Raw genomic sequence first — 25,066 nt, forward strand, 5'->3', positions numbered from 1 at the left:
CTATTACCATCGTTGGTATATTGTCCATTACCATCGTTGCTATATTGTCTATTACCATTGTTGGTATATTGTCTATTACTATCGATGCTATATTGTCTATTACCATCGTTGGTATATTGTCCATTACCATCGTTGCTACATTGTCTATTACCATTGTTGGTATATTGTCTATTACTATCAATGCTATATTGTCTATTACCATCGTTGGTATATTGTCCATTACCATTGTTGGTATATTGTCCATTACCATTGTTGGTATATTGTCCATTACCATTGTTGGTATATTGTCCATTACCATTGTTGGTATATTGTCCATTACCATTGTTGGTATATTGTCCATTACCATTGTTGGTATATTGTGCATTACCATTGTTGGTATATTGTCCATTACCATTGTTGGTATATTGTCTATTACCGTCGTTGGTATATGGTCTATTACCATCGTTGGTATATTGTCCATTACCATCATTGCTATTTTGTCTATTACCATCATTGGTATATTGTCTATTACCATTGTTGGTATATTGTCCATTACCATCGTTAGTATATTATCTATTACCATTGTTGGTATTTTGTCCCTTACCATTGTTGATATGTTCATTCTTCCTAAAATATTGCTACAAAATATTGTTACAGTGTAATAATGATAGTTACCTGTGGTAATGCCACCGTGATACAACATTTGTATAATCCTTAAACAAAGTAACAGTAAAACTCAATGTATTATTCACTGAATGGAGAACTGGGGGTGGGATTAAATAAATTATCTTCTTCCCACTCCCTTTCAGGCAAAACTGAACCATCATGCTTACATACTGTACATTACCTTTTGCATTATATTCATTTATATTATTACGTTTGTTTTTTCATGTCATTGCCTGAAATAAATGAAATGAATGAAAAAACATTGGTCCCAGACACTTTTCTGACTAGAAAAATTAAGAGCTTTCAATTAAAAAAAAAAAGTTGTTTCCAATCTTTAAATGGCCTGTGATTTGACTGTACTGCTGCTTAGAAAAAGTATTTTAGATTTAAATAGTGAAATCAAGAGAACCGCGAGTCCAATTCCGCAGCCCAGATGTGCGGTGCGCCTCCACAACACCCCCGCTTGGAGTTGTTAAACACCAGTGGAGAGAAGTGTAAAGTGAGCCTGGAACTATTCCGGAACTAGGCATATTTACGATACAAAATAAAAGCATTCATTTGTAGCCGCTTTTGCGTCTGCTCGCCAAATTCCACAGTTAGCTCACCAGTCTTAGTGTCGAGTATTTTTTATTTTTTAAATAGATCATAAATAATGCCGTATTACTCTTCCTTAGCGTACTATGAGATATAACCTCTCCCGCTAACCGGAAGTGGCGTGCCCTGACTCGGTGTGACTTAACGCTGGCCATTGAAGGAAACCGGAGCACTGGAGCGAAACATGGCGACTTCGAACAATCCGCGGAAATTCAGCGAGAAGATCGCTTTACACCACCAGAAGCAGGCCGAGGAGACGGCGGCGTTCGAGGAAGTGATGAAAGACCTCAGCATTACGCGGGCGGCGAGGGTAAGGGTGTGTTTGTTGTTGTTTGTGTTGTTGTTGTTGTTGTTGTTCCGCCTCCTCGTATCGTGTTCGTCGTGCGCGGGCTGTCAAGTGTGCGAGTAGATAGTATCTGCACGCAGCCCGGCCAGCACAAGGTAAACAACAACAAACGGCGTTTCCTGCTTTTCTCACCTGCGTGTCTTATTCAAAGTGGTGCGGAGATACCTCCCAGCGGGTGTTTCGTCCCCACAAAAAGTTGCTCCGATGTGGGGGTTTTTTTGTCCCACGCAAGTGGAAGCAAAAGGGGCGTGTGAGCGTGTTGGACTGCACAACTACAACCTATTTAAAGGCCTACTGAAATGATTTTTTTAAAACGGGGATAGCAGGTCCATTCTATGTGTCATACTTGATCATTTCGCGATATTGCCATATTTTTGCTGAAAGGATTTAGTGGAGAACATCGACGATAAAGTTCGCAACTTTTGGTCGCTGATAAAAAAAGCCTTGCCTGAAGTAGCGTGACGTCACAGGTTGTGGAGCGCCTCACATCTGCACATTGTTTACAATCATGGCCAGCAGCAGCGAGAGTGATTCGGACCGAGAAAGCGACGATTACCCCTTTAATTTGAGCGAGGATGACAGATTTGTGGATGAGGAAAGTGAGAGTGAAGGATTAGAGGACAGTGGAAGCGATTCAGATAGGGAAGATGCTGTGAGAGGCGGGTAGGACCTGATATTCAGCTGGGAATGACTAAAACAGTAAATAAACACAAGACATATATATACTCTATTAGCCACAACACAACCAGGCTTATATTTAATATGCCACATAACAAACACCTCCCCCCTCCCGTCCATATAACCCGCCAATACAAATCAAACACCCGCACAACACACTCAATCCCACAGCCCAAAGTACCGTTCACTTCCGCAAAGTTCATACAGCACATACACTACCGTTCAAAAGTTTGGGGTCACCCAAATAATTTTGTCGAATAGCCTTCATTTCTAAGAACAAGAATAGACTGTCGAGTTTCAGATGAAAGTTCTCTTTTTCTGGCCATTGTGATCGTTTAACTGACCCCACAAATGTGATGCTCCAGAAACTCAATCTGCTCAAAGGAAGGTCAGTTTTGTAGCTTCTGTAACGAGCTAAACTGTTTTCAGATGTGTGAACATGATTGCACAAGGGTTTTCTAATCATCAATTAGCCTTCTGAGCCAATGAGCAAACACTTTGTACCATTAGAACACTGGAGTGATAGTTGCTGGAAATGGGCCTCTATACACCTATGAAGATATTGCACCAAAAAACAGATGTTTGCAGCTAGAATAGTCATTTACCACATTAGCAATGTATAGAGTGTACTTCTTTAAAGTTAAGACTAGTTTAAAGTTATCTTCATTGAAAAATAAGGACATTTTAATGTGACCCCAAACTTTTGAACGGTAGTGTATATTTCCCCAAAGTCACGTACGTGACATGCACATAGCGGCACGCACGTACGGGCAAGCAATCAAATGTTTGGAAGCCGCAGCTGTGTACTCACGGTAGCGCGTATCCAACGACAGCAAAGACTTTTACTGTGGAGCAAAGACGGTGTCCACAAAGTACATCCGAACATGACATGACAATCAACAATGTCCCCACCAAGAAGGATAGAAACAACTGAAATATTCTTGATTGATAAAACAAAGTAGATGCGGGAAATGTCGCTCAAAGGAAGACATGAAACTGCTACAGGAAAATACCAAAAAAAAGAGAAAAAGCCACCAAAATAGGAGCGCAAGACAAGAACTAAAACACTACACATAGGAAAACAGCAAACCACTCCAAATAAGTCAGGGCGTGATGTGACAGTACACCTACTTTGAGACAAGATCTATAGTGAAGTGTGCTTGGTTATGCTTTAAAGTTATATCCAACAATTGCAACAACAACTTTTTACTGTCAACTGAGTTTCGTTTTTTTAATGATTTCTGCTGGTGGTGTGCCTCCAGATTTTTTCAATGCAAAAAATGTGCCTTGGATCAAAAAAGGTTGAAAGACACTGGTCTAGCTAACATACTGCAGTCTTTGTTGACATAAGAGGTAACGTTACTACAAGTGAGCAGATATGAAATTAACCGGCAACAGTTAACGTTAGTTACTCACCGGCGTCACCGCCACTGTAGCTGGGACTTGGGCAGCTGGCAGAAGAAGAGGGGCGTTCTTCGTCGTCTCTGCCGCGACACGCTTGTTGTGCTTCCCCCCCTTACACGAGAGAGAATCCTGGCAATAATTGCATATTGCCGCTTCCTCTGTTTTTTTTGGTGAAATGAAGCCATGCCTTGGAGCGCTTTTTCCGGTCCATTTTTTTCCTGCTTTCCCCATCTGCGCCTAATGACTGAGCTACGTGACGTCATTTCTTGTGATGTCCTACAGGGCATTTCTTGTCGGGAGGGGATTCGTTCACAGGGATTCGAATAAAGAACCAACTCTTTTTCTTTACTATAGTGGTCTCGATAACGGGTACCGGTTCTCAAAAAGGGATTCGGGAAAACCGGTTTCGAGCATCATCCCTACGTGTATGTTCATCTCATTGGATGTGGTTGGATAGTATGGCGGCGTGTTTTGCTCTGTGGCGGTGTAAACTTGTCCCACGTGTCCCTTGGCTTCGTGCACGCTGCGTGATTGACAGCCACAGCAAAAAAAAATGAAGGTTTGCAGATTATGTGGAATTTAAGTCTCATACAGCAAACAGGCCTACAAAATAAATCCCGTGAAGGTTGGCCCGACTGATGCTGTGCACACTAAATATACTCGGGTCCAAGTATCAAATGAAACAAATGTGTCAATAAATCATAGTAATAATGATGATGGTCACGGGCGGACCTATAGGGGGGGCTTGCGGGGTGAGTGTCCCCCCCCCTACGCTGTCCAAGACCGTAGGACAGGCCTGGGCAATTATTTTGACTCGTGGGGCCAAATTTAAAGAAAAAAAATGTGTCTGGGGGCCGGTATATCTATTTTTAGGAACACTTATACAAAACCTCACAATATTGTCTGATTGAATGCTAAAAACGTTATGACAGACTGCCTTAAAAAACGGAATAGAATTTTTAATTTTTTCCTGAATGAGACCCAGAATGTACGTGAAAATAAAGAATGTGGGATTTACAATATTAACTATGAACGATAAAACACTGAATCTTGACAACATACAGTATGTGTTACGGTACAGGGGAAGAAGACGGCATAGACAGCAGGGACGTCGTTGTAGCTCTATTTATTCTATATTACAATAGAAATGAAGTGTGTAAACTAATCCAAAATGTGTATGGTGTGACTATGTGTAGCGATTAACTGAGGAGTGTTACCAGGAGTGTTGAGCGAGAGGCGGAAGTCCAAGAGGGGCAAGGCAGGCTCGAAGGTCCAGCGACAGGCAGGAAGTCGGGGGCAATAGCGAGGCGTCAAAAGACCGTGTCCAGGCGGGAGGTCGAGATCCAAGAGGCAGCCAGGGAACCAGAGGGAATACGGGGAGACGAGACACACAGCTCGTGACGCGGGAACAGAGGAATGCTGCTGGAAGGCGACAAGGGGACACGAGACAAATGAACACGGAGGGGGAGAAACACAGAGAGAGAGTGTGCATAGAGCTAGATGAGTCGGCTTACTGTACTAAACAGAAAACTACGTTCTGGCCCGGAAGGCAGGTTTGCAGTGGCTTAAGAAGGCAGGTCTCTCATCAGCATCAGGTGTGCAGATTGCTGAGTGAAAGCAGCTGCCTGCTGCAGCCGGAGTGGCGCACGCTTGGAGGTGCGCACAGATGTATGAATGGGCACTGAGGTGCGCCCGGGCCGTCGCACCCCCTCTCGATCGACATATTTTACAATCAAGCGAAACGCAACAAAAATGTAACAAACACAGCGAAATATGAACTCCAATGGTAATAAAAAACCCCGCCTACAATCTGATATACAGTATCTGATGTACAGTGTTGGGTTAGTTACAGTTACTAGTTACTTTATTTCAAAAGTAACTCAGTTACTAACTCAGTTACTTACACCAAAAAGTAATGCGTTACTGTGAAAAGTAACTATTTAGTTACTTCTTTTTTTTTTAAAGCTCCCATTAATGCCCTTTTAGCCTTCATTTCAGTACTGTTATTGCACTGGAGAATAATACAATCTGTTGACCAACTTCACATGCATTTGTATCTTCCTTTTAACATAATTAATGAAAAACAGTGCCACATAAAAAGGCATTTCTCCTTTCTTTAAACTTGGACCAATGACCATTAATAAAAAACAACTGAAAGTGCAACATAAGAAGGCACATCATCTTCCTTGAAACATAGATAGTGAAATAAAGCCTGACATCTGGAGTGATGCTGCTGTCTTCCACACTTGGAGTCATGGATTGTAGAATCCTTGTTTTCAGTGGCAGGATCATTGACACAGATGGTGAAGTTTCAGTGCTCAGTAGAGATGTAACACTTTTGAGGGGTTTAAGCACCTGGAGGACCTCCTCTGCCACTCTCACATCATCATCAGACAGGTTGATGATGTCTTTGACATTTGTCTGCAGGGTGTTGTGGGTCAATGCAGAGTATATAGCTGCCTGCTGCTGCAACATATCATAAGTGGAGTTCCACCTCGTTGGGACATCATGTATGAGCTTTATGAGTAGGCAGCTTGAGCATTTCTTGCTTTGTCTTAAGCACATGAGCAGCTGTTGTGCTTGGGTGGAAGTAGGAAACCTCCTTCCTGATCCTCCCAAGGAGGTGCTCCATCCTATTGACTGAGATGTGATGCCAAATTCCCTACATGCACCACCTGTGGTCCCAGTCCTGCCTCATTCACTGCAATTATTTGATTTTTGGCATTATCATGTGACTTGGATATCTTTATCCTCCATTCCTCCACTGCTTGTGTCAGTACCTGCGCAAGGTGACTCTCGTAGAGGGGGCGTGTCTTCTCATCTGCCAGTCTGCTGTGATGAAGTGAGCGCTTATCGTCACATAGTTCCCCTGGACGTCCAGGTGGACGTTCCCCAGGACGTCCACCCTTCTGTCATGAGCGCAACAGATGATGCTCGGGATAGTTCATCATCCACAACTTTTTTCTTCTCCTGCTCATAAAGATCTGGCAAAATCTTATCGCTGAAGTGGGTGCGCGACGTGATGTCGTAATGTGGCTCAAGCATGTTCAGTATGTGTTTAAAAGCCTCGTTTTGCACAACCGAGTCTGCACCTATAAACACACCGATTAAATGGCGTGGGGCGTTCAAGCTCCTCCGTTACTCCGCTCACCATGACCACGCCGTGTGTGGACTGAACGTGCGGACACCTTTTTTTTGGTTTCATATATCAAACCGCGGACCCACCCTCCTCCCCACACCCACACCCAGACACACACACACGCCTCTTTTTTTCTCTCCGGCTAGTGACAGAGGAAGATTCAGAAGAAAGACACCGCAGCGCTTCTGTTTCTAGCCGATACTACATAAAAAATAACGTAAAGTAACGCAGTAACGCATCATGTAGTAACGGTAACTGAGTTACTGAATATAAAAAATAACGCGTTAGATTACTAGTTACCGCCGAAACTAACGGCGTTAGTCCCAACACTGCTGATATATCACTAAGCTTTAGAACTTTGTTGTAAAAATCTCCTTCCACGTCTGTCCCTGACATCCTCATTTCAGGCTCTGGAAACACTCTGTGGAAACGCTTCCCACCCACATTGCTTGGTGCCTTGTCTGAGCTGCTGTGACCATAGTAACTAATTAGATGACCATAGTAACTAATTAGAGGACCATAGTAACTAATTAGAGGACCATAGTAACTAATTAAAGGACCATAGTAACTAATTAGAGGACCATAGTAACTAATTAAAGGACCATAGTAACTAGTATATCATGCAAAAGTGCGGATTCCAACCATTGAAATACTTTGTATAGTTCAAGACTTACGGTCATTTGAAAAAATCACTGCACATCATAATGGCAGCTACACTTTCCATCTTAAAGATCTAAAAAAAAATATTTGGGAATGTCCGGCGGGCCAGATTGAAAAGCTTAACGGGCCGCCTGTGGTCCCCGGGCCTTAATTTGCCCAGGTCTGCCGGAGGAGCTCGGGATGGTGTAGTGTAAAAATATTGAATGAAATGTTGTGCTGTTATAACTGGTTTTATTTTCGCTCCCACATTTCACTTTACAACGAGAAAATAATTTCTAAGTGGATCACATACGGCGATATAGTCAATATTTATACTTGGAATCCAAGTGTATTCTGGGTGGACTTCTCGGTCACTTGTAAACAGAGAGACGGTGGTGAGAAAGACGCTGAGCATTCACTTCAAGTTAACATGAGTGGAATTAAAAACCCCAAAACCAGTGAAGTTGGCTCGTTGTGTAAATGGTAAATAAAAACAGAATACAATGATTTGCAAATCCTTTTCAACTTATATTCAATTGAATAGACTGCAAAGACAAGATATTTAATGTTCAAACTGAGAAACATATTTAATTTTTTTGCAAATAATCATTAACTTAGAATTTAATGGATGCAACACATTGCAAAAAAAGTTGGCACAGGGGCATTTTTACCACTGTGTTACATGGCCTTTCCTTTTAACAACACTCAGTAAACGTTTGGGAACTGAGGAGACACATTTTTGAAGCTTTTCAGGTGGAATTCTTTCCCATTCTTGCTTGATGTACAGCTTAAGTTGTTCAACAGTCCGGGGGTCTCCGTTGTGGTATTTTAGGCTTCATAATGTGCCACACATTTTCAATGGGAGACAGGTCTGGACTACAGGCAGGCCAGTCTAGTACCCGCACTCTTTTACTATGAAGCCACGCTGTTGTAACACGTGGCTTGGCATTGTCTTGCTGAAATAAGCAGGGGCGTCCATGGTAACGTTGCTTGGATGGCAACATATGTTGCTCCAAAACCTGTATGTACCTTTCAGCATTAATGGCGCCTTCACAGATGTGGAAGTTACCCATCTCTTGGGCACTAATACACCCCCATACCATCACAGATGCTGGCTTTTCAACTTTGCACCTATAACAATCCGGATGGTTCTTTTCCTCTTTGGTCAACGTCCACAGTTTCCAAAAACAATTTGAAATGTGGACTCAGACCACAGAACACTTTTCCACTTTGCATCAGTCCATCTTAGATGAGCTTGGGCCCAGTGAAGCCGGCGGCGTTTCTGGGTGTTGGTGATGATGGCTTTCGCTACAGATGTAGCGACGAACTGTAGTTACTGACAGTGGTTTTCTGAAGTGTTTCTGAGCTCATGTGGTGATATCCTTTACACACTGATGTCGGTTTTTGATCCAGTACTGCCTGAGGGATCGAACGTCACGGCCATTCAATGTTGGTTTTCGGCCTTGTTGATTACGTGCAGTGATTTCTCCAGATTCTCTGAACCTTTTGATGATATTACAGACCATAGATGGTGAAATCCCTAAATTCCTTTCAATAGGTGGTTGAGAAATGTTATTGTTAAACTGTTGGACAATTTACTCACGCATTTGTTCACAAAGTGGTGACCCTCGCCCCATCCTTGTTTGTGAATGACTGAGCATTTCATGGAATCTACTTTTATACCCAATCATGGCACCCACCTGTTCCCAATTAGCCTGTGACGTTCCAAATAAGTGTTTGATGAGCATTACTCAACTTTCTCAGTAAGCCTTTAAAACAATACCCTCATAACCCAAAAAATGGGTTGCTCTTCTTAAAAATTAACTCCCTAACTTAACTCAACACTAGCAGATAGGGGTGTAACGGTACACAAAAATTTCGGTTCGGTACGTACCTCGGTTTAGAGGTCACGGTTCGGTTCATTTTCGGTACAGTAAGAAAACAACAAAATTTACATTTTTTGGTTATTTATTTACCAAATTTGTAAACAATGGCATAACATACATATACACGCGGGGTCCATTGCCAGGGTTAATGTGGTCAACATATATAAAATAAAAACTAAATAACATAAGGCTCAGAATGGTTTCTTAACAAAACCTTTCTACATATAAAGTGCTTTTTTTGATTGATTGAGATTTTTATTAGTGGATTGCACAGTACAGTACATATTCCGTACAATTGACCACTAAATGGTCGCACCCCAATAAGTTTTCAATTTGTTTAAGTCGGGGTCCACGTTAATCAACATTAAACCTCCTCAAGTTGTTGCTCAGATTAAATAAAATGACAAAATTTGTCTTCTACATATAAAAAGTGCAACATTAAAGTTTCAAGTCAACTCAGCCTCAGATTAACTTTTCTCCCCCCCCCCCAGCCTGGCTAACTTGGCAGTAAGAGGATATATGGGCTCATTGTTCTTCCACCATAGAAGTGGGTCAAAATGTAGTTTCTAATGTAATATGGCCTTAAATCCGCTGCTATAAAAACATTTGTTATTGCTTTAGCCCTGCCTGATTCGCCGAGGAGAGGCTGCTTGAATGTGGTGGTGACGCTTCAAATGGGTTAGCATGTTTGACGTGTTGGCAGAAGCATACCTGCTGCTGCTGAACAATGTCTGCAAACCTCCGTCCTCCTTTGTTGTATCGCACCGAAGTGTTCCCAAACGAGAGATCTTAACGAGGCAGGAGGTTCTTCCAGCTCTGACTTTTACATGTTGTCGTAGCCAGGTCGTTGCTAGCATGCCGTGTGTTGTGCCTCGGTGTGCATTGTTTACACAACGTGCGGTACGCTACTTAATATGTCCGTGTGGGAACTCGTTCGGTACACCTCCGAACCGAAACCCCCGTACCGAAACGGTTCAATACAAATACACGTACCGTTACACCCCTACTAGCAACCCATAAATTGGGTTACCAAAATAACCCAGCGTTATTTAGTGTGTACACTTTGTGAAGGTGCTGATGCTGTGGCGAAAGTGAGAAATTGAATTCATGTCGGGAAATGATGAGGATGAGCTTTATTACTTGGGTTTAGGGGCCCCGGCTTGTTTCGCCACTGATGATTATAAGGGATGGGTGAATGACTCACTGTCGACTTTTCACATGGCTTGTTGGCTTTTGTAAGAACCAGTTTACTTTATCCCAGCCCCTTTTATTTTCACATGATTAATTGCTACGCGTCTATTCATTTCATAAAGATTTTATGAAGGACAAAAAAGATGACCTACTTGACAGGAATATAAGAAAGCCCTAACTTACAGGTGTCAAACTCAAGGCCACTTCATTTTATTTGGCCCTCGAAAGCCTGGAAATAATATGTATCAATAAAGTACTGTAACGTTTCTTACTAAATGCATTACTTTTTTCTATTTTGAGGGGAAAAAAATACATGTACTCCATGTACAAACCCCGTTTGGGAAATTGTGTTAGATGTAAATATAAACGGAATACAATAATTTGCAAATCATTTTGAACCCATATTCAGTTGAATATGCTACAAAGACAACATATTTGATGTTCAAACTCATAAACATTTTTTTTTGTGCAAATAATCATTAACTTTAGAATTTGATGCCAGCAACACGTGACAAAGAAGTTGGGAAAGGTGGCAATAAATACTGATAAAGTTGAGGAATGCTCATCAAACACTTATTTGGAACATTCCACAGGTGAACAGGCAAATTAGGAACAGGTGGGTGCCATGATTGGGTATAAAAGTAGATTCCATGAAATGCTCAGTCATTCACAAACGAGGGTGGGGCGAAGGTCACCACTTTGTCATCAAATGCGTGAACAAATTGTTGAACACTTTAAGAAAAACCTTTCTCAACCAGCTATTGCAAGGGATTTAGGGATTTCACCATCTACGGTCCGTAATATCATCAAAGGGTTCAGAATCTGGAGAAATCACTGCACGTAAGCAGTTAAGCCCGTGACCTTCGATCCCTCAGGCTGTACTGCATCAACAAGCGACATCAGTGTGTAAAGGATATCACCACATGGGCTCAGGAACACTTCAGAAACCCACCGTCAGTAACTACAGTTGGTCGCTACACCTGTAAGTGCAAGTTAAAACTCTCTTATGCAAGGCGAAAACCGTTTTATCAACAACACCCAGAAACGCCGTCGGCTTCGCTGGGCCTGAGCTCATCTAAGATGGACTGATACAAAGTGGAAAAGTGTTCTGTGGTCTGACGAGTCCACATTTCAAATTGTTTTTGGAAACTGTGGACATCGTGTCCTACGGACCAAAGAGGAAAAGAACCATCCGGATTGTTATAGGCACAAAGTTGAAAAGCCAGCATCTGTGATGTTATGGGGGTGTATTAGTGCCCAAGACATGGGTAACTTACACATCTGTGAAGGCGCCATTAATGCTCAAAGGTACATACAGGTTTTGGAGCAACATATGTTCCATCGAGCAACGTTACCATGGACGCCCCTGCTTATTTCAGCAAGACGATGCCAAGCCACGTGTTACATCAACGTGGCTTCATAGTGAAAGAGTGCGGGTACTAGACTGGCCTGCCTGTAGTCCAGACCTGTTTCCCATTGAAAATGTGTGGCACATTATGAAGCCTAAAATAGCACAAGGGAGACCCCCGGACTGTTGAACAACTTAAGCTGTACATCAAGCAAGAATGGGAAAGAATTCCACCTGAGAAGCTTCAAAAATGTGTCTTCTCAGTTCCCAAACGTTTACTGAGTGTTGTTAAAAGGAAATGCCATGTAACACAGTGGTGAACATGCCCTTTCCCAACTACTTTGGCACGTGTTGCAGCCATGAAATTCTAAGTTAATTATTATTTGCAAAAAAAAAATTAAGTTTATGAGTTTGAACATCAAATATCTTGTCTTTGTAGTGCATTCAATTGAATATGGGTTGAAAGGGATTTGCAAATCATTGTATTCCGTTTATATTTACATCTAACACAATTTCCCAACTCATATGGAAACGGGGTTTGTAATCGCAAATTATGTTAACTTAAATATTGTCTAATTATGCAAAAATATATTATCAAAAATTCAAGCCATTTTTAAAATAGAAATAAATACTAATAATAATGATTTTTTAAAGCAAGTTATCCATCAAATTGTGCAATGTAATAGTAGCAATAGATTTCATGGTAAACTTGTGAAATGTACTGTGGTTTTTACAGCATTTTTCTCTAAATGAAAAAAAACAATTTTATACTGTAACAAATTGTGGTGTCGTTTTGGCATTTATATTAATACACGGAAAAATCTACAGTTGTGGATTTGCAGTTTTAAAAAAACACTTTACTGTAAGAATTTGCAGTTTATGGGGTCCTGTGTCAAATCCCAGCGGATATGAGGGCCGGGGAAGAAGATTGCGTGGTTTGTGGGAGTTGTGCGTCTACAACACTCGCTAGGAATTATGTTAAAATTAAGTTGTCGGTCTGCAGGGCGAAACTGTCATCTTTTTCACAAGTGTGAAATACGCCGCCTGTGGGTATTGAAGGACAGTGTTTACTCCAGTGTTTACTTTATCACGTGATTATGCGCGGATTGTTGTTAAAGTCGGCGCTATTTTGCTGCACAACAGAGCTGCAACAGAACAGCTGGGGGGATTGCGGTGCCGTTCTGTGGCGGTTACGTATCGCTGCGTTCCACATCCTGTGGAAATCAAGGGTCAGTGCGAGTTCACAGCTGAAAAGGTGCGTAAAGTACGGCATTGACACACATCTATTTTAGGTGTCTCGTGTGTTGTGTGTGACAACAAAGTTCCCAGAATCCTATGCTTTGTGACAGGCTGCCAAGATGCCTTGTTTTGATGTGATGTAACAGGCCTACCAGGAAAGCCATATGTGACGTAACATTATCAGGTAATGAGAAGGGACCTTTATTTTGAAGGCGAGTTGCTCCCCCCTCTAGTTTCCGGTAGCAGCCGCACACAAGACTTATTTACGTGTTTCAGCGCTACGTTTGTTGTTTCTTCCCATGTAGTGCCTTGGAAACATTGCCTTTTTACAAAAAAAGAAAAGAAAAAGAAAAGGAAGATGAAGAAAAATACTAATACTATAAGTACTAAAAAACCTGTGAAGTTGTCACGTTGTGTGAAAGGTCAATAAAAACAGAATACAATGATTTGCAAATCCTTTAGAACTTATATTCAATTGAATAGACTACAAAGTAGTATATGTAATGTTCCCACTGGAAAACTTTATTTTTTGCATATATTAGCTCATTTAGAATTTGATGCCTGCAACATGTTTCAAAAAAGCTGGCACAAGTGGCAAAAAAGACTGAGAAAGTTGAGGACTGCTCATCAAACGATTATTTGGAACATCCCACAGGTGAACAGGCTAATTGGGAACAGGTGGGTGCCATGATTTGGTATAAAAAGCAGCTTCCATGAAATGCTCAGTCATTCACAAACAAGGATGGGGCGAGGGTCACCACTTTGTCAACAAATGCGTGAGGAAATTGTCGAACAGTTTAAGAACAACATTTCTCAACCAGCTATTGCAAGGAATGTAGGGATTTCACCACGTAATATCATCAAAAGGTTCAGAGGATCTAGAGAAATCACTGCACGTAAGCGGCAAGACTGATAACCAACATTGAATGCCAGTGACCTTTGATCCCTCAGGCGGTACTGCATCAAAAGCCGACATCAGTGTGTAAAGGATATCACCATATGGGCTCAGGAACACTTCAGAAAACCACTGTCAGTAACTACAGTTGGTGGCTACATCTGTAAGTGCAAGTTAAAACTCTAATATGCAAAGCGAAAGCCATTTATCAACAACACCCAGAAACGCAGCCGGCTCCGCTGGGCCCGAGCTCATCCAAGATGGACTGATGCAAAGTAGAAAAGTGTTCTGACGAGTCCACAATTAAAATAGTTTTTGGAAACTGTGGATGTCGTGTCCTAGGGACCAAAGAGGAAAATAACCATCCGGACTGTTATAGGCACAAAGTTGAAAAGCCAGCATCTGTGTCATGATCCGTGGCCCGGATCATGTTTTGTTTGGTTAGTTTTGGACTCCCTTGGTTCCTGTTTTGTGCACCTCTGGGTTTGTTTTGGTTTCCATGATGATTAATTGGGTTCACCTGCCTCTGGTTAGTGGTCGGCATACTCACTTGCTGTCGACCACTAATCAGAGAGCTATTTATTCACGTTGCTCGCCACACTATGTCTGGCTTCATTGTTTGCTCCCATGCATGGTATTTCCTGTCTCCTAGTTTATGATTCCTGTGCTAGTGGTTACCTTAGCTTCCCGTGCGATCGGCACGTTTTTCCTTTCGCTAGTTTCCTGTTTTGCTATGATTTATGGTCAATAAATCATCTCCTACCTCACGCTTTCATCCGTAGTCGTCCATCTGCATCCCTAGAGAACGAACCCTGTAGTAAGATGCGACCCACACGTGACAATCTGTGATGGTACAGGGGTGTATTAGTGCCCAAGGCATGGGTAACTTACACATCTGTGAAGGCGCCATTAATGCTGAATGGTACATACAGGTTTTGGAGCAACATATGTTGCCATCCAAGCAACGTCTTTTTCATGGACGCCCCTGCTTATTTCAGCAAGACAATGCCAAGCCACATTCTGCACGTGTTACAACTGCGTGGCTTCATAGTAAAAGAGTGCGGGTACTAGACTGGCCTGCCTGCAGTCCAGACCTGTCTGCCATTGAAAATGTGTTTGAGTTTGAGTTTGAGTTTGAGTTTGAGTTTATTTCGAACATGCAAGCATACAACATGATACATCACAATTTCCAGTTTCTTTTCAACATGTTCGAAAAGGAGTAGGAAGAAGCAGAGCTTATTTAATCCTACCCCTTTTCTTTACATAACAGTTGCAAAACTTTTTGTTCACTTCCTGTTCACAATTTTTTCACAATAAACTCCATAAGTAATTACAATAAAAATAAATAAATAAATAATAGTAAGAATTTAATAATAATAATTGGTGAAGTAAGTCATATTTCATATGATGAGATAAGTAAGATTACTTTAAGAATGAATGAATGGATGGATGAAATAAATTGAGAATGTTTGTCATGGTTCTTCGTCTTTGTACTGTGGCGCATTATGAAGCCTAAAATACCACAACGGAGACCCCCGGACTGTTGAACAACTTAAGCTGTACATCAAGCAAGAATGGGAAAGAATTCCACCTGAATAGCTTCAAAAATGTGTCTCCTCAGTTCCCAAATGTTTACTGAGTGTTGTTAAAAGGAAAGGCCATGTAACACAGTGGTAAAAATGCCCCTGTGACAACTTTTTTGCAATGTGTTGCTGCCATTAAATTAAGTTTCTCAGTTCGAACATAAAATATATTGCCTTTGCAGTCTATTCAATTGAATATAAGTTGAAAATAATTCGCAAATCATTGTATTCTGTTTTTATTTACCATTTTACACAACATGCCAACTTCACTGGTTTTGGGTTTTGTATAAAGCTTCTTAAAGATAAAAGGGCTGGACTTATTTTTCCTTTTTTCTTGAGATCTTAATGTTAACTATTTGTCAACGTGTTTACATCACAGACACGTAGGACATTGATCCACGTGGAAAGTACGGCATCTAGAGTTTTCATGAAATCGCGGCGTACGGCTAACCATCATTGAGTTTGAACTAACGCATGTATGCAGGGATTTCTCACCTACTCAGTGGCCTAGTGGTTAGAGTGTCCGCCCTGAGATCGGTAGGTTGGTAGTTCAAACCCCAGCCGAGTCATACCAAAGACTATAAAAATGGGACCGTCTACCTCCCTGCTTGGCACTCAGCATCAAGGGTTGGAATTTGGGGTTGAATCACCAAAAATGATTCCCGGGTGCGGCCAGCACTGCTGCTCACTGCTCCCCTCACCTCCCAGGGGGTGAACAAGGGGATGGGTCAAATGCAGAGGACAAAATTCACCACACCTAGTGTGTGTGTGACTATCATTGGTACTTGAACTTTAACATACACGTGTGAAAATGGATGAAACCAATTTATTTTAGGAAATCCGACTAATTTAGTGAAATTTAAACTTAAGCGTCTTGTTTTAGCTCACCTAAATTACTTGTCACCCGACAACCCGATGCTTGGAAGTGAGCTGAGCCTAGTAAAAACGAGGAGCAGGCATGTGATTTTTCTGTCTATAGTCGGAAATCCGTCTTTTTTATCTCTGTAAAAATATAAACAATTATTTTCCGTTTTTCATAGTTTTTTGCGACCTACAATGTGTGTTAAAATCTTGATCCGTCTCTTTGCCGATTCATCTTTCGCAAGTTGGACGTAGGTTGCATTACGCCGTCGCTGATTGGTCGATTTGTTCCTTGTGACCAATCGGGATTGCTGTTCTGAATACGGTCGTTTTGGCTGCCTTTTTCCAAATGCAAACGATGTCGGTTCTGGAAAAAAAAAGGACACTTCTCGAGTGAAAGATTTTATTTGCCAAATCGATTGTCCCAAGTTCTGTGCACGTGGTGTCAAGATGAAATTGACTACGGATGGTGCTTTTTTTGGCAAATTTTTGCATGTTCAATTGCTGACAAACCCGGATCTTCATATTTGTGAGGACAGATATTCATTCATGTCGGTCAGCATGGTGCCACCTATTGCTGTCACAATGTCTTACAGCCATGTCAGGTGGTTGCGGCACATTAATGGCACCGGAGGAATGAGCCGTACGGCTGCACCCGCAAGAAGCTCTCCTGGGTTTTATTAATAAATTGAATCATCAAATCTTTCGTATCCTTTTTGACATGCTGGTATGTTTAAATGCAAAAGATGGCAAAGCAAATATTACATAATTTGACATGAACATGAAAGTCTAATCTGGCTGGGAGCACGCTACTGTATGAACTAGGGTTGTACGGTATACCGGTACTAGTATAGTACCGCGGTACTAATAAATCAAAAACGGTATTGTACTCTGTTTAAAAAGTACCGGTTCGCCATATTATTTTTTTTTACAGGCATGATGTTTACGAGCAGAGGAGCATGTTCGGCAGCGCACAATCACGGAGTACTTACAAGCAGACACAGTGTGTAGACAGAAAAGGGAGAATTTATGTATTTTGGCTTAAAAACCAAGGATAAAGGTGAAGCTATAACACTGAAACGCCCTCAGGAAGAGGTGCTTTAAAACATGGCTAGCGAGTTAGCGGCTGTCAGGTTCAAACACCGAACTATCAATTAAACAGGACAAGGAATCAAACAGAGACAGGATTCAATTTAGCTCATGAGGAGAGCGCGTGGCACTGCACCCTTGTACAGTGTCACCCCACGCTCTTAGGAAAAAGTTCCTGCGCTTCCCCATTTATTTGGGCATTCCCTGATTACATAGCTGAAGCTGCTTATAAGGGAAGGGGTCACATTATGCTGCAGCTTAGCACTGGTTCATAAACAGTTAAAACAAAATGTGCTTGGAGCGGTGTCAGGTTTGCCCCTTCTCTGCTCGTCCGCCTTATCTTCTTGGAGACTTCGGGTCCTGATAAGGCCCCTCCCGTGGCTGTCCAGATCTAAAAAACAGACACTTCTACGGCGAGGCACATTCCAGACACATAGTGGAGATTTACAAGCTTTGTATGATAAAATAGGGACAGCTTTGTGAGCACAAGTGGATTGTAACCAGGGCCACCTGAACTGCAAGCAAACAAGTTGTGTGATAACTTATATACAATTATTCTGACAGCGGCTAATGTCCATCCGCAATCGGCAGTGTTTTCGCTACTTCTAAATCACTAATTCTCGCATCCATGGCGACAAATAAAGTACGTTTCTTACAAGTATCATCCCTGCAGGACGAGTAATAGCTAAACATGCTTCACTACACACCATAAGAGGATACAGTAGCTCATCGGCGTCACAATGTCAACAAATGCCATTGGTGAATCTACGGCTGACATCATCCACTGTAATGATACCAAGTACAGGAGCGTATCTAGTCGATACTACTATGATTACATCAATATTTTTTTATCGTCACAAAATCGTTTTTCTTTTTTTATTTAATTTTATTCATATTATATTCATAAACTCAGGAAATACGTCACTGGACACATGAGAACTTAAATGACCAATGTATGACCCTTTAACTACTCGGTAGTTAAAAGGTCTAATGTAACTTAGATATTGGGTTTCACTATGTAAAAGCGCTTTGAGTCACTAGAGAAAAGCGCTATATAAATATAATTCACTGGTATCGGATTGATACCTAAAATTGTGGTATCACCCAAAACTAATGTAAAGAATCCAAACAACAGAAGAATAAGTGATTATTACATTTTAACAGAAGTGCAGATAAAACATGTTGAAAGGGAAAATAAGCAGATATTAACGGTAAATGAACAAGTGGATTAATAATATATGTATACAGTTTGTCCCTCATAATGTTGACAAAATAATAGAATGATAAATGACACAATATGTTACTGCATACGTCAGCAGACTAATTAGGAGCATTTTTGTTTGTTTACTTACTACTAAAAGACAAGTTGTCTAGTATGTTCACTATTTTATTTAAGGACAAACTTGCAATAATGAACATATGTTTAATGTATCCTAAGATTTTTTGTTAAAATAAAGCCAATAATGCCATTTTTTGTTGTCCCCTTTATTTAGAAAAGTATCGAAATACATTTGGTACCGGTACCGTATCGAGACCAGCCTAGTATGAAAACATTATGTTGAAAGTTACACAAATTATATTCTTTCTTCTTCATTAAGTTCAAATCCCATGCCCGGAGAAGACAACTGACTTTTCATCACAGCCATAACATAGCAGTTTGTCATGATTTAATTCATATTTTTTTATCACATGAGCAGTGCTGCTTTATTCAGACAGGATTTAGAAGGCAGCATCTCCCTTTTCATGGCGCCCCCGCCCTCTCGGATTCAATCTATTGCTCTCTTCTTCCCTTCTGTTGCTGTGTTCTGTTGTGGCTGAGAGGATTTGGGCCGGCCTCTTTCTGATCGGGCGATCTTATAAAATGTAATCCTTTGTCAACAGAGTGGGGGTGAACGTGTTCAAAGAAATGAACTCTCAGGTTGGAAGCTGAACAAAATAGAGCCGTGATACAGGCAGAGTCATTATCGTGAGATATTCTGCCCTGCCAACAGTCAGCTCGCTTGAGGAAATTTAATTGACCCGTTATGGTCTCCCTGATGGGCAAGGGAACTGGGTTCCATTTTGGAATAAACATTATCCAAGGGCTTTGGGGACTTTGCCTTCACAATTACTGGAGAATATTAGTGTTTCTTTGTATTCTTATTATGACTGACTGTAACGTGTGTGTGCATGTATTCTGTCGTTTTTTTCAGTTGCAGTTACAGAAGACTCAGTATTTGCAGCTGGGGCCGAACCGTGGGCCATACTATGGAGGATCTTTGCCTAATGTCAATCAGATTGGAGACAACGGCGAGGATTTTTCTTTTCAGGTCAGCTGCTTTTTGTTAACTTTTGCATGATTCAATGATCTGTTGATATAAGTACCGTATTTTTCGGACTATAAGGCGCACTTAAAGGCCTACTGAAATGAATTTTTTTTATTTAAACGGGGATAGCAGATCTATTCTATGTGTCATACTTGATCATTTCGCGATATTGCCATATTTTTGCTGAAAGGATTTAGTATAGAACAACGACGATAAAGATTGCAACTTTTGGTATCTGATAAAAAAAAGGCTTGCCCCTACCGGAAGTAGCGTGACGTAGTCAGTTGAACATATACGCAAAGTTCCCTATTGTTTACAATGATGGCCGCATGAAGTGAGAGAGATTCGGACCGAGAAAGCGACAATTTCCCCATTAATTTGAGCGAGGATGAAAGATTTGTGGATGAGTAAAGTGCAAGTGAAGGACTAGTGGGGAGTTGAAGCTATTCAGATAGGGAAGATGCTGTGAGAGCCGGGGGTGACCTGATATTCAGCTGGGAATGACTATAACAGTAAATAAACACAAGACATATATATACTCTATTAGCCACAACACAACCAGGCTTATATTTAACATGCCACAAATTAATCCTGCATAATAACACCTGCGTGTTTGTTATGCTAGCTCCTAGCTCCTCTGCTAGCTCCTAGCTCCATAGAACACGCCAATACAATTCAAACACCTGATCAACACACACAATCACTCAGCCCAAAAGACCGTTCACCTAACCCAAGGTTCATAAAGCTTATATATTTTTAAAAAGTTACGTACGTGCGCGCACGTACGGTACGGTACGTGTTATGCTAGCTCCTAGCTCCTATGCTAGCTCCTAGCTCCATAGAACACGCCAATACAATTCAAACACCTGATCAACACACACAATCACTCAGCCCAAAAGACCGTTCACCTAACCCAAGGTTCATAAAGCTTATATATTTTTAAAAAGTTACGTACGTGACGCGCACGTACGGTACGGTACGTGTTATGCTAGCTCCTAGCTCCTATGCTAGCTCCTAGCTCCATAGAACACGCCAATACAATTCAAACACCTGATCAACACACACAATCACTCAGCCCAAAAGACCGTTCACCTAACCCAAGGTTCATAAAGCTTATATATTTTTAAAAAGTTACGTACATACGCAAAAAAAAGTTGCGCACATACGGTCAAGCAAACAAATGTTTACAAGCCAAAGCTGCATACTCACAGTAGCACGTCTGCGTCTTTGTCATCCAAATCAAAGTAATCCTGGTAAGAGTCTGTGTTGTCCCAGTTCTCTACAGGCGTCTGTGTATCGAAGTCAAAAGTCCTCCTGGTTACAGTCTCTGTTATCCGAGTTCTTCCATCTTGACTGCATCTTTCGGGAATGTAAACAAAGAAGCGCCGGCTGTGTACTGTTGTGGCTGACTACGTTCGAAAAATATGTCCATTTCGCACCGACAACTTTCTTCTTTGCTTGCCCAGCTTCCTTCTCCATAATGCAATGAACATGATTGAAACAGATTCACGAACACAGATGTCCAGAATACTGTGGAATTATGAAATGAAAACAGAGCTTTTTCGTATTGGCTTCAATGTGGAAGGCATACCCGTGTTCGCCGGTCTACGTCACGCGCATACGTCATCCTCAGAGGCGTTTCGAACCGGAAGTTTAGCGGCAAATTTAAAATGTCACTTTATAAGTTAACCCGGCCGTATTGGCATGTGTTATAATGTTAAGATTTCATCTTTGATATATAAACTATCAGACTGCGTGGTCGGTAGTAGTGGGTTTCAGTAGGCCTTTAAAATCCTTTCATTTTCTCAAAACTCGACAGTGTGCCTTATAACCCGGTACGCCTAATGTACGACATAATTTTGGTTGTGCTTACCGACCTCGAAGCTACAGTATTTTATTTGGTTGTCAAGTTCAAACACCAAACTACCTATTAAACGAGACAAGAAGCAAGGAATCAAGCAGAGACAGAGTTGAATTTTGCTCATGAGGAGAGACGTATTGGGCTGTACACTCAGTTACAGTTTCACCCTACGCTCTAAGGCAGTGGTCCCCAACCACCGGCCGCACAAGAAATTTAAAAAAAAAAAAAAACATTTTTTTTATTTTTTATTTTTTTTTATTAAATCAACATAAAAAACACAATATATACATTATATATCAATATAAATCAATACAGTCTGCAGGGATACAGTCCGTAAGCACACATGATTGTATTTCTTTATGACAACCCCCCCCCACCCCGGGACATTTTTCCCATTTAAAATGAATTGGCCATTTTTCAAACTTTCACCATTTCCAAATTTTTCAACCGATTCAAACCATTCCACCTTCAACAAATTCCACCACCCTGGAAATTTAAACTACCTTTTTTCCAAGTTCAAAAACATTCCAGGATTTTCCAGAATTCCTGTTCTTCCAAAGCCCTATTTCCACCCTTTTTTCCGGCGACTACTCTTCCCACATTTTTCAACCCACATCAACCGTTCCACCGTCAAAACATTCCTCTTAGTTAGGAAAAAAAACAAAATTGTTTTTTGAACTGGAAAAGTTCCCGGTTTTCCCGAAATTCCAGGAATTCCGTTATACCATTTCTTAATTCAACATGTTACTACTTCAACATTTCTCAACCGATTTGAAAAATTCCAACACCAACCATTTCAACTTATTCAAACCATTCAAGTTTTTTACCATTTTCAAAAAAATTCCCGCTTTTCCCATTTGAAATCAATGGGACATTCTTCAAAGTTCCACAACTCCCATATTTTGCATCTGATTCAAACTGTTCCAACTTCAAAATATTCAGCCTGTTTGGAAATTGTGTGCTCTACCTCAACTATTAAAATTTTTTTCCAGGATTTCAGTTCAACTTCAGTATTGGAGCAGTCACACAAAATTCCTTCAGGAATTGCCCCATCTAGTATATTTATTAAACTTCTTCAACTTCTTCTTCTTCTCCAGATTTTGGCGTGCTCTACCTTCCCCATTTTTCAACCGATTCAAACCGTTCCAACTTCAAACTGTTCAGCCTATTCCGAAATTGCGGGCTTTCCCTTGACAAATTCCCAGATTTCCCAGAATTCCAGGTTTCCGGGACATTTTTCCTATTTAAAATGAATTGGCCATTTTTCAAACTTCCACCATTTCCACATTTTTCAACCAATTCAAAGCATTCCACCTTCAACATATTCCAATTAAGAAATGGCATTACGGAATTTCGGGGAAAAACGGGAATTTCTCCAGTTCAAAAAACAACTTTGGAGCATTCACACAATTAATCAAAATTATTCCCAAGCAACCCTGATTAATCTGATTAATTTGATGACTGCACTATTATACACATAGTGTACGCCGCCTGAATTATTTGTGTCCTACAGTAAAAAGTATTAAATCAATAACTCCTCTCCAATATGTTCCTGTCATTAGACTGCAGGGATGGACATGAACACATCATCGCGACACCACGGGCTCGTCGACAGAGTCTACAGGAACCGAATCCCATCGCCCCATCGAAAACCCCTCACTCTCGACAAGCACGGACGCCAAATATCCTTTAACTCTGTCCTTGGATTAGAAAAGTTCCCTGCTGTCTTCCAACTGTATTTTTTTTTAACCGTCAGTGTCACATTGACAGCTGTCCGTATGGCTCGGTGTATCTGTCCCCACCACTTGATACCAGCTGGAGGAGGTGAGAGGCTCCCGACATGATTGTGTTTCCTTTTCTGTGCACAGTAAATCCCTCACATTGACCCTCTAGGAATTACAGCTGCTTTGGATTCATATTCACACCACAGTATGTGCAGTAGTACCTCACAAAAGTGAGTACCGGTACACCCCGAAATATCCCATTATGGAAAGTTGCCAGTGTTAGGGTTGGGTATCGTTTGAATTCGTATGATTCCGATTCCGATTCTTTGTTTCGATTCCGATTCCTGACTATTCTCGCTTCCGATTCTTCTTGTACCATGCCGGGATCAATGTGTTTGACAGGTAGTCCCTGGAAGGTGGTATGTATTTTGGGTTGAGAGTTTTCACCATATCCCTGCAAACATAAACAAACATGTAATGTTGCTGTTACTGTTTAGCCCAGTATCAATTAGCTTAGCTCTAACGTTATTGCTTAACTAACCTAAATGTTGGAGATTCCACCTCTGAAAAGGGATGCAGTCTTTTGACTATGTGTGCAGTGACCTTTCTGTGGCACTCTTCCGTCTGTGGCACCGACATCTTCCCCATTGCCGCTACGGTGAACGGAGTACGCTGAGCACATCGCGGAGCCTGGCTAGCAGGTTGTAAATTGTCTATGAAAAAATATGCGGGCTAATTTGTTAGCTGCCTCAACATTGGCGCAAAACACATTATTTATTGCATATATATTGTTTTACTTACCGGATTCGGACTGCAGTGCAGTCACCGAGGTGCCAGGCTGGGCGTCGGAGCCAGAGGAGGACGGTCGGCGCATTTATTTGTACTCCATGAACTCGGAGGTGCTTCATCATGTTCGACGTGCACCCTCCTAAGCACGAAACAGTCCTGTCGCACGTGTTACATTTCGGCGATATTTCATTTTTTTTAGTAAAATAAAGCCACACTTTGGACCGCCGACGCCCGCTATCCATGCTTGACTGACTTGCTCGGCTACATAGGCTCGGCTATGCTAACACTTCCGGCAGTGGGCGCTTCTTCGTTGGTGTTCAGCGGCTTCTTCTTCCGGTCGGCGGACTTATTCTTTTTTTCCGGTCGGCGGACTGGGTATCGAAACTAGGAATCGAAATTTAAACTTTTGAACGATTCCGGGAGAATCGGAAAGTTAGTCCCGGTTCCAATCGATACTCGATACTCGATACTCGATACCCAACCCTAGCCAGTGTACACCTTATATAGCAGCAGGGTGTCCTCAACATGTCAACCATCAAAATAAATTCTGCCGCACCTTCAAAATAAGTTGTTTTTTTTAACATAAAAACTTTTTTTTTTTACCATAAATACACATTTAAAGGGGAACTGCACTTTTTGGGGAATTTTGCCTATCGTTCACAATCATTATGATAGAAAAGAAGACAAAAGGTTTTTGTTTGTTTCGCTTTCAAACACATGCAGCTCTAAATCACGTTAAAAATGCATTCAAAAAGCGTCAACAATACTTTAATTTACGTTCTGTAACCTGTATAATAACCAAACTGTAGAAACATTGTTATTGTAAGAGTGAACACCGAGGAACTCTTT

The 25,066-nt window shown here is 41.3% G+C and overlaps 1 protein-coding gene across 4 annotated transcripts in view; it reads left to right on the forward strand.

Annotated features, from left to right (window-relative positions):
* Positions 1 to 1,416: 1,416 nt before the first annotated feature.
* crtc1a (CREB regulated transcription coactivator 1a) overlaps positions 1,417 to 25,066 on the forward strand; it is a 73,166-nt gene continuing 49,516 nt past the window's right edge. For 2 of the 4 annotated variants that reach the window (XM_062022223.1, XM_062022225.1), the window contains exons 1-4: positions 1,417 to 1,549; positions 19,730 to 19,846; positions 23,267 to 23,386; positions 23,467 to 23,528. In XM_062022223.1, coding sequence (XP_061878207.1) covers positions 1,424 to 1,549; positions 19,730 to 19,846; positions 23,267 to 23,386; positions 23,467 to 23,528 — 425 coding nt within the window. In that variant the 5' untranslated portion in view covers positions 1,417 to 1,423. Of the gene's footprint in view, positions 1,550 to 19,235; positions 19,847 to 23,266; positions 23,387 to 23,466; positions 23,529 to 25,066 lie in introns of those variants that run through there. The other 2 variants (XM_062022222.1, XM_062022224.1) reach the window with 1 other exon arrangement.

The sequence above is a fragment of the Entelurus aequoreus genome, linkage group LG16 (genome assembly GCF_033978785.1).
Source record: "Entelurus aequoreus isolate RoL-2023_Sb linkage group LG16, RoL_Eaeq_v1.1, whole genome shotgun sequence".
Lineage (NCBI taxonomy): Eukaryota > Metazoa > Chordata > Actinopteri > Syngnathiformes > Syngnathidae > Entelurus > Entelurus aequoreus.